General features: G+C 44.2%; 1 protein-coding gene across 3 annotated transcripts in view; it reads left to right on the forward strand.

Moving 5' to 3' along the window:
• The window catches only part of NECAB2 (N-terminal EF-hand calcium binding protein 2), a 55,978-nt gene that overhangs the window by 20,213 nt on the left and 19,545 nt on the right, over positions 1–16,220 (forward strand). For 2 of the 3 annotated variants that reach the window (XR_008914873.1, XM_003339772.4), the window contains exons 4-8: positions 5,759–5,784; positions 6,165–6,262; positions 11,657–11,793; positions 12,762–12,880; positions 13,652–13,731. Coding sequence is in view for 2 of the 3 variants with exons in the window: in XM_003339772.4 (XP_003339820.3) it covers positions 5,759–5,784; positions 6,165–6,262; positions 11,657–11,793; positions 12,762–12,880; positions 13,652–13,731 (460 nt within the window). In the remaining variant the exon portion in view is untranslated. The remainder of the gene's footprint in view (positions 1–5,758; positions 5,785–6,164; positions 6,263–11,656; positions 11,794–12,761; positions 12,881–13,651; positions 13,732–16,220) is intronic. The other variant, XM_056810183.1, reaches the window with a different exon arrangement.

The raw sequence follows: 16,220 nt of genomic DNA on the forward strand, positions 1-16,220 counted from the left end.
ATAAAGCATCACATAAAGATGCACATAAACGAAGGGAAAAGGATGCTGGGAAATACAAAGGGAATTCTGGGGAACGTAGTCCTGGGGTCCAAGATTTTCCAACTATACACTTCTCCAGCTCCTTTGACAGAGAAGGAAACTGAAGCAGACAGGGTGAAGTGACTTGTGCAAGGTGTATAATTAATAAGATCTGAAGCCAGATTTGAACTCAGGAAGAAGAGTCTTCCTAACTCTAGGCCAGGCGCTCTATTGACTGTACAGCCATTACTTCCCTCATTCTGGATACTATGCTTTTCCTAATGCAGCCTGGCATAGCATTAGAGTTTGTTTTTTCAACATCATGTTACCTTGTTGATTTCTTTTGAATTTACAGTCCATAAAAACCCCTATTTCTTTTTTTTTTTTTAACTTTACCTTCTGTCTTAGAATCAATACTGTGTATTGGCTCCAAGTCAGAAAGACAACAAGGGTGAGGCAAAGACACTAGAATTGTTCACCATTTCCTTCTCTAGCTCATTTTACAGATGAGGAAACTGAGGCAAATAGGGCAAACTGACTTTCCTAAGGTCACATGGCAAGGAAGTCTCTGAGGACAGATTTGAATGCAGGACCTCTGATCCTTAGGCCTGACTCTCAATCTACTGAGCTGCCCCCACCCCTCACCCCCAGATCTTTTTGAAGGGAACCCTCCTGAAAGTCTTACCTTCAGGGCCCTCTCCTTCCCAAGCTCCAAGTCACTGACCTAGCTTTTCAGGACTCTTCTCCTGTACCCACCATGTCCAACTCTCTAAATTCCCACATACTCCCTGACTCTTCTATTCAATTTAGTGACCATTTATTAGATTTCTCTTGTGTCAATCAAATAACTAACTAGATTGTTATGCCAAGTGCCAGGCACTGAGGACTCAAAGACAAAACTAAAACAATCCTTGCCCTCCAGAAGCTTACATTCTACTGAGGAGAAACAGCCATGCAAGAAAAGTATATATAAAATAATTTCCAGGAGAGCTTGGGAGAAGAATGTAGCACTCATGGATGTTGTGATTCCAAGATAAAGAAATGAGGTGGGAAAATATTCTAGACATGAGGACATTCTGTGAAAAGATGGAGACAGAATACTGTGTAGAGAACACAGCAAGGAGGCCACATTGTCCAAGATATAGACTGTAGAGTGAGTAATACAAAATGATTCAGGAAAGATAGTTGAAGGCGTATTGTGAAGTGCTTTAAATGCTCCACAAGGAAGTTTGTATTTTATCCCAGAGATAATAGGGAGTCAGTGAAAGTGCCTGAGCAGAGGAGTGACATGAGCAGTCCTATGTTTTAGGGATATTCATTTGGCTATTGTATGGAGAACAGAATAAGAGGGAAGGGTTTGAAAGCAGGGAGACCATTGAGGAAACCATGGCAGTATTCAGGCAAGAGGTGGTAAGATGGCAGACCGTATGGGTAGAGAGAGAAAGGGAAGGAAGCAAGAAATGTCAAAGTGAAATCCACAAATCATGGGAGTGATTGAATATGTGAGGTAAGAGGAGAGCAGAGTTTCAATCAAGGAGATGAGCAGCCAGATTGTGAAGGATTGAGAAGGGAAAGCTTCTTCAAGAAGTATAGCTGTAAAAGGGAGAATGGATACAGGAAAATAGCTTGAGAGGATGATAAAATCAAATGTACAGTTTGGAGTTTTTTTTGGTAAAGATTAGAGATCTGTGCATATCTCTGTGTAACAGAGAAGGAGCCAGTGGACAAAGGTTGGAGATTAGAAAGATAATTGAAGGAGCAAGTTCTGGGGAGTGATAATAGGGAATCAGATCAAAGGGACAAAAAGAGAGGTTAGATTTATCAAAGAAAAGAGTCATCTCTTCTCCTCAGACTGGACCAGAGGAGAGGGAAATGGGGAATAACCATTGCTCAAAGCATTTGAGGTATGGAATTGAGGAGAAAAGGGAGCTCACAACAGATGGCTTCAGTTTCTTGGTAAAACATGAATCAATATCTTCTGCTGAGAGAGTAGGGATTGAGATGATATAAATGCCTGCAGAAGGGAAGATTCAGAACAGATGCCTTGAAGGAGGGTGACAAAGTGTTCATCTGAGGGCAGTAACATTGCCATGCAGTGGTGAGGACCCACTTGAAATTAGCTAATAAATTTATGGTGGACCAGTCAATATGGACCCTGACTTCCTCTGTCAATGTGTGTCAATGCACCAGCCTAAAAAGAGAGAAAGCGAAATTGTCGGGATTGGAAAGGAACGAGTGTCAATCAAACAAGAATATCAGAGATTTGAAGGCAGAGGAGAGTGTAAAACTAAATGGGTTAAGGTCAAGATTACAAAGAAAGGCAGGTGAGGCCAGAGGAGGGCTGATGGCTTATAAATCAGGGAAACATATCATAATTAGAAACTGGGTGAGAACAAGGAAAATGTTTAGGGAGCTGTGAAGCACCAGGAGAGATAGAAGCACAGGAGGTTGTCAGAATCTCACAGCTCTGGATCGTGGAGGTGGAATAATGGTGGATGATGACATCTCTGGAATTCAGGTCATGGGAGTTGAGGTGGGTGAACTTTTTATATTCTAGGCCCTTCTAGAAAGTTCTAGAGCTTCCTAAATAGAAGTCCTTGCTCATTCATTTGGAAATCCATCCAAGTGAAATTGAGTTTTCCTTTCATACACAGTATAGTGTCCTTGGGATCTTCTTCTTTCCAGACCCTTCCTACGTAGCATCTCTTTGGCACAACCTACCCTGAACCATTCAGGATGGGTGCAAAGTTTCTTTGCTGCAGGTGGAGGAAGCCACCATGATTGATATATATTCTCTGAGGTTAATTAATGTCCAGTCTTGTATTTTTTGACCCACAAGATATGCAAAATAAATATATTTATACTTTCTGATGTCTTGGAGTTCATGGTCTAATTGGGGAGGCAAGACTTAGATGTATATGAAGGCAATTAGCAATAATATCCAATTGTGGGCTCTGTGAAGGCAGAAACTATCCACTTCTTAAACAACCTACTATGTTCTAGGCTCAAAGGATAGAGAGCCCAAGGTGAAATATTTCCTGATTCCAAGGATTTTACCTTTGTATACCCATTAGCAGGTAGTATGGTGACCAAGACAAACAAATGAATGGGTACTTAACAAATGAGTGATGAAGACAGGAAGTTCTGAGACAGTCAGAGCAGCCTTGTCGAATAGATAAATGGATGAATGAATGAATATTGGACATTGACTGAAGAAATCTCAGGAGAAGGGGAAGGGGAAGGATATAATGGGAAATCTGGGTGTTACAAAAAAAACCCAACCCCAAAGCAAATCATATCAATAAAAAATTAATTTAGGGGGCAGTTAGGTGTCTAAGACTGAGAACCAGACCTAGAGATGGGAGGTTCTGGGTTCAAATCTGGCCTCGCCCTTCCTAGTGGTGTGACCCTGGCAAGTCACTTAACTCCCATTAACTCTCTTCTACATTGGAAACAATACACAGCATTGATTCTGATGGAAAGTAAGGGTTTAAAAAAATAAAAATAAAAACAAATTTAAAATACCTTAGAGTAGACACTATATACAAATAAGTGAGAGTGAGTTGTGGGTGCACAATCTTGAAATTCAATTAATTCCTCTTAACAGAATGATCTGATGTTCACAGGCTGTTTTGTAGATTTCATTTCGAGGATGGCCAGCTCCCTCCTTCAGTCCCCTCCCTGGATCTCTCCATCCTTCCCTGCTGAGTCCCATATCTACTCCCAGCTGCCTCTGATGCTGCCTGAATCCTGACTCCATGGTTCTGTCTGCCCTTGATTGCATTTAGTCTCTCCTGATTAAGCCTTTCTCTCTCAAGCTCCTCCTTTTCTCTTCTCTTACTCTCATCCCCAGAGGGTCAGACCCTGAAGAACCAGATGACTTTCCAGCTGATTTCTGTAGGTCTTTCCTTTGTGTTAAGTCTGGGGCATCCCCTTAGTCAGCCACAGACCATCCATCCTTCCAGGGATGTTTCCAGGGACTCTTCTGGCTCTCTCATGGGCACCTGATCCTCCGGCCAGCCACCAGACTCTGTTGCTTCCCAGCCCTTTCTTCTGGCCCCCTCCTGTAGCTCCTGCTGTTCTCTCTCTCCAGCTTCTCAACAACAGCTTTTCTCACTCTCCACATCCCTCCCTTTCTGAACTTCCACTTTCTCTCAGCAGTTTCCATCATCCTCTTTCATCTCTCCCTCTGTGGGGGATTCGGTCGTGGGGAATTCTGCCTGCCTCACACAAGGCCACCTGTCAAGCATTTCTTGGTTGAGTGGGAACAGAAGCTCCCAGACGCTCCCTTTTGCATTGCCATCATTCCTGACCTCCCCCCCCCCCCATGAGGCTGATCTCAAAGCCTGGGATCTTTTCAGAGAGGGGTTTGCCAGGACCCTTCCCTCTGGCAGGGAGCTTTCCATCCAATGTCCAATGATTCGTCCCCTGTTTTGTCCTTTTGGTGCTCAGATTTAAAGGGGACAAGTCATATAGAAAGAACCCTGGCTCTAGAGTTGAGCAAACTGGGTGCAGGACCTGGCTCTGCCACTTCCTAGCTATGTGATCCTGGGCAAATCACCTAACAATTCTGTGCCTCAGTTTCCTCATTTGTAAAATAAAAAGACTGAACCTGGTGGCCTCTATAGTCCTGTCCAGCTCTTACATTCTATGGCTGATAGGTAATGTGCTTTTGGAACAGGACCAACGAACCCTCAGGGTCCTTCCATGTGTGGGTATTAAAATTAATATTCAACAACTAAGCATTATATTTTATAAAGTTTTATTAAATAATGACGAAAGTAAAAGAACTACTTGAACTCAGCCCAGTCACAGGGAAAAAAGAGGCAGAAGAGGGAGGAGCTACGGAATTTATACAAACATGACCACCAATGTGGTAGAGAGATTAAAAGGAATTTACTAAGGAAAATACTTTTTTAAAAAAAGGAAATACTAAGAGATTTCTGGGGGATAAAATCCAAATGTTCAAAATCTCCATTTATACATATGTAACTTCTATAGATTTTAACCAACCTTATCTGGAAATAATCCCCTTCCCCACATACACTCCTTGTTAAATCCATTAGTCACTCTAACAATTGGGTAGTTGAATTTTTATACCCCAGGACTACATTCCCCAGGATTCCTTTCCTCTGTGTGTTCACTTACATTTTTACATTGAGTTGTTAAAAGTTTCTGTAACCACACCTTCGGGGTCTTTTTTTCCTGCTAACATGACTGGAAAAATACTCTTTCTCTCTCTCACTTTACTTCCCTTTACTTTGAGTTATTAGTATTAATAAATCTTTTAAAAATAATACTTGAAGTATTTGGGTATTTAATTTGGGTTTTAATCCTACTCTTTGGACCAAAAACCAAATATTTTGCCTTTGAGTAGGTCCCTCCCATCCCATAGAATCATAGACTTAGAGCTGCCTTAGAGACTACCTCGTTCAAACTCTCAATTTTGCAGATGAGGAAACTGAGTCTTAATGAGGCTAAATGACTTATACAGGGTCATACAGGTCAAGCATCTGAAGAGGGATTCAAACTTGAGTTTTCCTGAGGTTAAATCCAGTCTACCACACCACTGGCCTTCCTCCCCCTTCATTTGGAATCAAAACCTAGAGGAGATATGACAATGAAAGCCATCCTCACTGTCACCTCCATTTGGGATTGGGCAGATGCAAATCCACTGACTTTCCAATTCTCTCTCCCTTTCTCCCTTTCTCCCTTTCTCCCTTTCTCCCTTCCTCTGCAGCCATGTGGACACCAAAGAGCTGTGTGGTAGGTACCGCTAGGGTTGCTGGAGCTGGGGTGGGGAGGATTCTAGAGGGGAGGATGGGGAAGGACCAAAGGTGTCTATGGAAAGGGGGATCTCCAACAAAACTAGAAAGGAGGGTCTTGGAACAGGAAAGAAAGGCAGGAAAGGGGCAAGAGGAGCCCAAGAGTGGAGCTGAAAGAAACAGAAACTTTCCCAAAGCCATCCCCATTTACTTTCTCCTTGATACCCTTCATTGCCCCCTTTGCCTTTCCCCCACCCCTGAAAACTCTCAACCATCCTCTCCAATTTAGGTCCATAATATGGTTTTTTTCTGTAATCTCCACTCAAGAACAGAGTTCAGAGGTGCCCTGATCACCCGTTTCCCTCTGCCTCCTTCCTCTAGATTATTTCGTGGACCATATGGGAGACTATGAGGATGTCCTAGCCTCCCTGGAGACCCTGAACCACTCGGTCCTGAAGGCTATGGGCTACACCAAGAAGGTAAGTAAGTACAAAGCCAACTGGAGGCAGGGGCTACTACTATCCATCCATCAATCAACAAGCATATATTGAGCTTACCATGTATACTTACTAACTTTGTGACCCTGGACAAGTCACTTCACTCTGTTTGCCTCAGTTTCCTCATCTGTCAAATGAGCAGGAGAAGGAAATGGCAAACCACTCCAGGATCTTTGCCAAGAAAATCCCAAATGGGGTCCCAAAAAGTCAGACACAACTCAAAAATGGCTAAACATGTACCTAATGTGCTTAGTAATGAGAAATGCAAACTCTGTGAAGGTCGTGGTTTGGTTTGATTCTCTAGGTCTAAGAAAGAAAGCCTTTCTCTCATGATCCACCTTCCTCTTCATAGACATACCGAGGAAGGGTCAGAAATGGAAGAGCCTGGATGTGTCCAGGGAAACCCTGTTTTAGGATGCTTTTGAGAGATCCACAGAGGGCACGACCCATCTGGACCTTCTCATCCTAGCTATCATCTTGGTCCAGATTCCTTCATAAACCCTCCATGAAAGATCCACTCAAAGTGCTGGAAACCATCCCCTCGGCTTCTTGCTATTACACAGATACCAGTATGATCTTTGGGCCATTCAGTCCTTGTCCTGTTTCCTATGACTCGTCCACCCCCTATTATGGCCCTGAGTGACCGAAGTGAGTTTCATGAGCTCAAGTCCTCATCATTGACCACACATTCATTGCAGGTTGCTTATGCCCACCATTCACCATGACAGCCTCTCTCCTAGAAAAATTCTTTCCTTCTCTCCTATTATCAGTTCTAAGACAAAAGAGTGCTAAGGGCTGAGAAATTGGGGTTAAGTGACTTGTCCAGGGTCACACTGCTTGGAAGTGTCTGAGGCCAGTTTTGAATCTAGGACTTCTTATCTCTAGGTCTGGCTCTCAATCCATTGAACTACCCAGCTGCCCTCAAAATATCATTATCATCATCATCATCATCTCTTGGGGACAAAGTAGGTTTGTGTTTAGGTGCTTAACCAACCCTCTCAATAAACCATTTAGGCAGACAGATTTTTAAACTAGGTTGAAGATAACCAACAGGTCTCAAACCCATTCATGCCACAAGAAATGAAAAGCAAGCTATTTTTTTTAAACTTGGACTTAAATGAAATATGAAGAGTGAAATGAGTAGAACCAAAAGCACATTCTAGTCAGCTACAGAATTCATATTTGAAGAATAACTTGCAAATGCTCACCTCCAGAGAAAGAACTAATAAATAGAAACACCGAAGACAATTTAAATATACCTTTTTTTGGTCAGGTAATGCCTTCTATGGTGCAGGGAGGGGAAGAAGGGGATGAGACACCTGGGAATGAAGGGAGGAGAGAAGAGGGGGAGGAGGGAGGAAGGAGGATAGAGAGACAGAGAAGGAGAGAGGGGAAAGAGAGACGGAGGGAAGGAAGAGAGAGAAGGGGAGGGAGAGAAAGAGAGAAAAGGAGAGAAAGAGAGAGAAGGAGAGGGGAGAGACAGAGAGAGAGAGAGAGAGAGAGAGAGAGAGAGAGAGAGAGAGAGAGAGAGAGAGAGAGAGAGAGAGAGAGAGAGAGAGAGAGTTTCCCATGTACCTGGGAAAAAATTTTTTAACTCCAAAGAGTCGGTGAGATAGGAGGATGTCTGACACAAGCAACAGCCATGAAGGCAGCTGAAGCAGGCATTGTGGAGTGCTTAGATTGGTCACACATCAATTTGCCAAGGTCACCAACTGCATTCTGGGACATTATGAAATATTCCTGACTTTTGTCCTGTCTCTGGACTTTGATGACTGGGTGATAGAGTGAGGCTGAGGACTTTGTGCAATTCTGTTCCACTTAAATCCAATTCACCAAGTCAAGACATCCTTCATGATATCACTGGTTATCTTCCTGGCTCCCCAGGAGTTTCTCAGGAGAGCCTCTGACCCTTTGCTGGTGGAATTGGGGAGAGAGATGGGAAAGAAGGCAGAAAAAAGAAGGCCATTCCTTTCGATTCTATTTAATATTCAATAAGCACCTTTTGTGCATAGGACCCCTCTACAGGGACCTGGACATCAATGAATTATAGATTCACAGCTGGAAGGAGGCCGTAGAAGACATTCCATCCCTCATTTAATAGATGAGAAAACTGAGGCAAAAAATTTAAGTGGGAAATAATAGTAATATAATAATATAACATTAATAAAAATGATAATATATTGAACAAGACCTTGTTCTGCCCTCATGGAGCTTATAGACTAGTACAGAGCCATACACAATTACTTTTAATACACAAGAGCACTGGATAAGTCGAAGATTGTCAGGGGAGGAAGAACCAGAGAAGGTTTCTTGGAGGAGGTACTGTATGAATTAGATATTAAAATAGGGATTAACTTATTTTGTGTCTTGGACCCTTTTGGCAATCTGGTAAAACCTAGAGATCCTTTCTGAGAATAATGTGTTTAAATGTGTGAAATAAAATAAATTGTATTACAAAGGAGACCAATTATAATGAAATACATTTATCAAAATATATTTTAAATTTTTTTAAATTTAAATTTAATTTAAATATTTAATTTTATTAAAATTTTAATAAAATTAAATATTTATTAAATAGACATTTTAAAAATTGTAAAATATTTATTTTAAAATAAATTTAAATTTTTTTAAATTTTCCTATTCTGGGACAAAAAAATAATTTGTCCTGGTATAGGAAGGAATGAATATGAATACAATGGATAAAGGGACCCATTCAAGGAAGAAGTGGGTAAGTGAAAACAGAGTCAGGAAGACACAAGGCATGTTTGGGGGACCAAAAATGGTCCAGTTTGGCTGCACCATTGAATGAGAGGAATGATGGACATGGAAAGGAAGAGAGGCACAAGACTGTGGAGAGCCTTGAATGCCAGAGCAAAGATGTTCCATTTTATTCATTGGGTCATAGGGAGGGATTGAAGATTTTTGAGCAGGATAGAAACACGACCATCATCTCTATACTTAATAAGAAGAATTGTCCATCTGGCCTCAGACACTTCCTAACTGTGTGACCCTGGGCAAGTCACTTAACCCCCATTGCCAAGTCCTTATTTCTCTTCTGCCTCAGTACCAATACACAGTTTTGATTCTAAAAGAGAAGGGAAGAGTTTAAAAAAAAAAAGGAAGAGTCATCCGGCAACCTTGTATGTCTCCTCCATCTCCATTTGGAGAGACAAGGTTAGTGTCCCCCCTTCCTGTAAAAGTTTACTAATTGGGTTAGACCTGATGAGAGGAGGAGGATGCCCGACTGAGTGAATCTTTTCAAGGCTCTGTAAGCTGAGCGTCCAGACCAGGCTACTCTGCAGAGAGAAGGACTGTGATGACTGCTACAGTGTAGAGAGAGAAAGCGGAGGCATGGCCAATCGAACCGAGCTTAGAGTGGCTTTGAAGTGTTCCTGATTAATCCGAGGGGTCGTCCCCCAGCTCCCCAGAGAGTTGAGGGAGCAACACTACCAGGAACAAGGATGAAAGGAAAGGACTGGCCCCTGCACTGTCTCCATTCCATCCCCTCGCCCATACTCTGTGCCCACGCCTTCCCTATCCCTAGAGAGGCAAAGATGTATGGCATGGGAGAGGCAGACTAAGGTGACAAGCAGTGCCAAGCTCTTATGGTTTGTCCATTTCAAAGAGGACCAATGGAACCACAAGGGTGGTTACACCATGACTTCCCACGTCGGGCACTGCGCTATGGACTTGGGGATGCAAGAATCCACCACCTCTGCTTCCAGGGACCTCACAGCTAAAAGGGAAAGACAACATCTCAGGAAGGGGGACCAGGAAAAGCCTTTTGCAGGAAGTTGGATTTGAACTGAGTCTTGAAGGAAGCCGGGATCCAGAGGCAAGGAGATGCCTTGGGAGTCTTAAAACTGTACATAAATGGAAGTTATTCTTATCAGGTTGAGTTGTCATCCTGGTTCAGCTAGGTAGAGAGAACAGGAGCCATATGAGGTTTCTTCTTGATCACATCAGCACCTTGGGGTGCCAGAGGGACCATCTGCCTCTATGAGGAGCTCCTGGTTAGAGGGAGAAGATACAATCTGGACTGAGAGATGTCCTTTTCCTTCTGAGGAAGCTTTCGATCTCATGGTCTTTCCCTCAGAGATCTGGGCTGTTTTGCTTTGCCATCACCAGAGAAGGCAGTGGTTGTGGCTAAGCTAGGAGAGACCCTGTAATTCCAGACTTCTTTATTTGTTCAGTCAGAGAACCCAGGGATACAGAGGAACAAGTCTCAGGCACTTTTTTAATCAACTGAGAAGGATAATCAGTGATTATAACTCAGCAAAAATTATCAGAACTTGAAGTAATTTTCTAAGTATTAATTAATTTTCCAAAAAGTCCCCTTTATCTATACAATTACAGTGCAATCTCAAGCGGTCCATGAAATTGCCTGGTCTAGGGAAGATATTTCTATTGTCTCAATTTCTGTCTGTCTCTCTTTTTCACTCTATTACTGTCTCCCTGTTTATCTTTTTTTTCCCCATTTCTATTTGTTTCTCCACCTCTTTGAGTGTTACTTTGTCCTTGCTCTTGCCTCCATCTGTCCCTGACTTCCTCTCTTTTGACATCCCTCTCTCCTTCTCCCTTTCTCTCTTCTTTCTGTCCTCTTCCCCAGTTTCCCTCTTTCTTTCCATTCCTCTCCCTCCCTCTCACTTTCTATCTCCTTCCTTTTCCTCTCCATCTCTTTCCTTCTCCACCTCTTTCTCCCTCCCTTCCTCCCTCTCTCTCTGTGTCTTGTTCTCTTTCTGTCTCTCACATTCTCTTACTCTCCCTCTCTCTCTCCCCCTCCCCTCTCCATCTCTGTCCTCTGTCTCTCTGCTCTCCATATCTCTCTGTCAGTCTCTCTCTCTCTGATGAATGTTCTCTTACTACTTTAATACCAATGTGCCCCTAAAGAATGCTGCTTTCTCTTCTCTGCTCTCCTACCCATTACATCATGAGTTCCTACTGTTTTCTGTCTATCTTTGTATCCTCTTTGTTCAGTGCCTGGCACAAAGTAGGTGCTTAATAAATTCTAGTTGACAGGGTTCTAGTACGACTAGGGATTCCAGGGTGCCCTTTATGGCTTGGTCTCGGGAGCTTGAGGAGAGGGCTAAGGAGATGGAGATAGGTTCAGTCTAGGGGCACCAGAAATGCTGATTAGCCATTCAAGCAGAATTATCTCATCTCATCATCCCCCAGATGTGTTGATTTTTCAGGGGCGAAAAGGGGGAGCCATTGGGGGAGGGAGGTGGAAGCTGCCTCCCTTCAGCAGTCACTCCCCTGACCCCATGTGTTTTCTCCAGCTCTCTGAGCCCACGGGCATACCCCAACCCCCAAACACACACACACACACACACAGAGTGTTCATCACTCCCTTTGTTTGCTGCCTTCCCTCCACAGGTCTATGAGGGGGGATCCAATGTGGACCAGTTTGTGACCCGCTTCCTTCTCAAGGAGACAGCCAATCAGATCCAGTCCCTGCTGAGCTCTGTTGAAAGTGCTGTGGAAGCCATCGAAGAGCAGACCAGCCAGATACGGTGAATAAAACCACGAACCAGTCTGTGCCTATATTTGTGTACATAATCGGTGCTTAATAATTGCATGTGTATGTACTCAAGCATACATATAAATGGGATTGAACCAAGAGTGGTTGTTTAGTCATTTTTCAGTCATGTCTGACTCTTTGTGACCCTACTGTTTTAGGGTTTTCTTGGAAAAATACTGGAGTTGTTTGCCATTTCCTTCTCCAGCTCATTTAACAGATGAGGAACCTAAGGCCAATTAGGGTGAAGTGACTTGCCTGGAGTCACACAGCTAGGAAGCCATCCGAGATTAGATTTGAACTCATATCTTCCTGACTACAGACCTAGCATTATAATTCACTGTGCCACCTAGCTGCCCCTTGATCCAAAAGACATGGGTTCAAATTCTGCTGGTGACTTTTACAAATGAGGAAACTGAGTTTCAGAGAGATTGAATGACTAGCCCAGAGTTATGTAGCTACTACATGTCTGATGCAGATTTTTTTAAACCCTCACCTTCCATCTTAGAATCAATTCTATGTATTGGTTCCAAGGCAGAAGAGTAATAAGGGCTAGGCAATGGAAGTGAAAGGACTTGTCCAAAGTCACACAGCTTGATTTGAAGCCAAGACCTCCCATCTCTAGGTCTGGCTCTCCATCTACAAGCTGCCCCCCTCCTTGAGGCAGAACTTGAACCCAGGTCTTCCCAAGACTAGGTGAGGGCTCCATAATGAGGCTAGAATATAGGTGACCAAAAGACGTGGAGCCCAGAGAGCTGCCTCTCTCAAGGGAAGGAGAGGCACATCTCCCCTTGGATAACTGAAGAAAGCCTCGTCCTCCCAGGGTGCGATAGGAGGCCAGTGTTGCATCCATCTCCTGGCTTCCAAAAGAGGAGACCAGTATAGAGACAGCCCAATGGGTTAGGAATCTGATATGTTCCCCTGGATTTTTATGCCAGTTTTTACACTTTGCTCCCTTTACAGGCAGAACCCCGGCAAGACCAGCCAAGGGATGGTAGATCAATGGTATGGCAACCCAGCTCCCCGCTATACCCCCAACCACAGACTCTCCTCCGCTGAGCCAGGGAAGAGCCTCCCATCTGGTAAGTGGAACCTAATAGGAGGGAGGTGTTTGCTGGGGAGCCCCTGGAGCATCGCTTATGGGAGGTGCCTGGAGTGTCCCACTGATGGGCCTTGGACCATGGGGATGAGCCTAGGACCTTCAATGGGGAAAGGGGGCTGGGGAAGCTCTCACCTAAGAATAGAGAGGTCCTGGGTTCAAATCTGGCCTCCAATACTTTCTAGCTGGGTGTTCACTTAACCCCTATTGCCTAACCTTAGTGCTCTTCTGCTTTGGAACCAATATCCATCCTGAATTGCCATCTCTCCAAGGCTTGGGGTGGGGGGCAGAGAGGGAGAGTCAGAAGCTCTGGGGTCCCCAGCATGCAGGAAGTGGTATTTCAGTCAATCAGTGGGCATTCATTAAATGCTAACTGGATGCCCAGCAAGGTGCTGGGCACTGGGGATACCAGTAAGGCACAGCTCATGTCTCAGGGAACTGACATTCTGATGGGAGAGATGGATGAGATCAATGACATGCATCCAGGATATATGGAGCGTAAAGAGAAGGGAATCTCAAAGGGAAGGGAATCTACTGGTGTAGAGGAAGGGAGAAGGGAGCAAAGAGTAGAAGGAAGCCAGGGAAGCCAGGAAGCAGGAAGAAGGAAGAAGAGCCTTCCAGGGCTAAGGGATGTTGGCTGCAGATGCATGTCTGGGGAGGTGCCTCCAGTCCTGACCTGGACCCACTCACCATCCATCCTCTGGACCATCATTTGTGATTCCCCCAGAAGAACTCTTTGGCTCTTCCCATTCAGGTTCTCCAGACACCAAGGAGGAGGGGCTGGAAGCACAGATCAGCCGCTTAGCTGAGCTGATAGAGAGGCTGGAGAACAAGGTAAGGAAGGTCCAGCGTTGGGTCCCCTGCCTCCCTGCTCGTCCAGCTCCCAGCTCCACTTCCCAGTCCTGTTCCAGACCTCCAGTGATGCTGCCGTTGGAGGCTCCAGCCCCGGAGAGGCCCCAACACCTTCCTGACCCTCACAGTCATGACCCCTGAAGACCTGGAAATTCAGCTCTTCGGGGTTCATTTAGGCCACCTCCCCACGCCCCCAAGATCTAGAATTTCAGTTAGGATGTATTTTAACCAAGTGGTACTTGGAGCCTTGATATTTCATGGTCTGGATTCCCAGTTTCGATCTATGGTTAGTAGAAAGGTATAGGTGGGTCTTTTTTCTATTAAAAAATAATAGGGGGGGGAGCTAAGTGGCTCAGTGGATTGAAAACCAAGCCCAGAGATGGAAGGTCCTAGATTCAAATGTGATCTCGGATACTTCTTAGCTGCATGACCCTGGGCATATTGCTTAACTCCCATTGTCTAGCCCTTCCTGCTCTTCTGTCTTGGAACCAATACACAGTATAGATTCTAAAATGGAAGGTAAGGGTTTAAAGAAATTTTAATATATATATATATATATTTATATTTATATATATAACTTGACCCCCATTGCCTAGCCCTTACCTCTCTTCTGCCTTGGAACTAATACACAGTATTTATTCTACAATGGAAGGTGAGGGTTTCTAAATAGAGATATTTATCTACCTATGCCTATGCTTGGAGTCTTGATATTTCATGGTCTGAATTTCCAGTTTCAAGCTAGGAATACAGTTAACAGAAAAATGTATGTGGGTCCCTTTGCTATTAAAAATAATTCAACTTGGGGCAGCTAGGTGGCTCAGTGGATAGAGTGCCAAGCCTAGAGTTGGAAAGTCCTGAGTTCAAATCTGGACTCAGATACTTCCTAGCTGTGTCCCTCTGGGCAAGTTACTTAACCTAAATTATAGACAGATGAAAGAAAGAAAGAAAGAAAGAAAGAAAGAAAGAAAGAAAGAAAGAAAGAAAGAAAGAAAGAAAGAAAGAAAGAAAGAAAGAAAGAAAGAAAGAAAGAAAGAAAGAAAGAAAGAAAGAAAGAAAGAAAGAAAGAAAGAAAGAAAGAAAGAAAGAAAGAAAGAAAGAAAGAAAGAAAGAAAGAAAGAAAGAAAGGAAGATGGACATGTGGATGGGTGGATGGATGAATAGACAGACAGATGGATGTTTGATGGATGGGTGGATGGATGGATGGGTGGGTGGGTGGATGAATGGATAGATAGATAGATAGATAGATAGATAGATAGATGGATGGATGAATAGATAGATAGTTTGAAAAACAACAGACTAATAAAGTTTGATAAAGCAAGGTTCCCCTTACTTTGTTTCCTCCAAAGCAGCTGTCCTCATCCCTGTGATTGCCCTGGGCTACCTCCTCTCTCCCTTCCTCTGAACACTTGTCCAAGGACGGTATGGAAGGGCTGCCTGTTTCAGACACAGGATAACCAAATGCCCTCTGAGATCCCCTCCAATTCTGAGTCCTAACAATTATGATTCACATCACAGCTGGGTTCTGTGAAGAATATGCAGCTCCCCACTTAGGGGACTGTTAGTCCTTTGGGGAAAGAAAACCCATTCATGAGTAATTCTAGGAGGAGGCAGAATGCGATGTCCCCTCTTTGCCTGTCCTAGGGGGCAGAGCCCAGATCTGCACCTGCATCATGATTTTAACCAAAGGAGAAGAATGTTCTTGGTTTGGTATCCTGTCCAATGTCTGAGGATGTCAGGCACACGGTGGCCTCTCTGGCTATAGCTACACATTGAGCCAATCTGTTCCCATGCTTGACTTTATTTGAATGTGCCTTTGGAGTGGAGGAGTGAGAGAATTGAGAGAAGGAATGAAAAAGTGAGCTGGAGAGATGATGGGGTGGAGAGAAAGAAGAAAGAGAGGAGAGAGAGAGAGGAAGAGAGAGAGAGAGAAAGAGAGAGAGAGAGAGAGAGAGAGAGAGAGAGAGAGAGAGAGAGAGAGAGAGAGAGAGAGAGAGAGAGAGAGAGAGAGAGAGAGAGAGGAAGGAAGAGAGGGAGGGAGGGGAGAAAGAAGGAGGGAGGGAGAAATAGAGAGAAAGGGCAAAAAGGAGAGAGAGTAAGAGAGGGGGTGGGGGAGGGGGAGAGAAAAAGAGAGAGAGGAAGGGGAGAGAAAGAGGGAGAGGGAGAAAAAAGGGAGGGAGAGAGGGGAGAGAGAGAAAGAGGGAGGGAGGGAGAAATAGAGAGGGAAAGAAAGAGAGGGAGAGAGAAAGCCTGTTTTTTAGCTGCTTTATAAATGTCACCAGTGCTATCCTCCTAAGGGGCCTTAAACAAGCCACAGGGAATTGGAGAGAAGACCATCTGGACAGAGGAGTGAGACTGATGGTGACACAGAGGGTGTTCGGCCCCATCCCCTGAGTCCTGAGCGATTCACTCCTGGTATCTGCAGAAATTGGGCTCCTGACCCTGACCTGGGCTAACAGGGCCTATTGGGGTGA

This window comes from Monodelphis domestica, chromosome 1, assembly GCF_027887165.1.
Source record: "Monodelphis domestica isolate mMonDom1 chromosome 1, mMonDom1.pri, whole genome shotgun sequence".
NCBI classification, from domain to species: Eukaryota; Metazoa; Chordata; class Mammalia; order Didelphimorphia; family Didelphidae; genus Monodelphis; species Monodelphis domestica.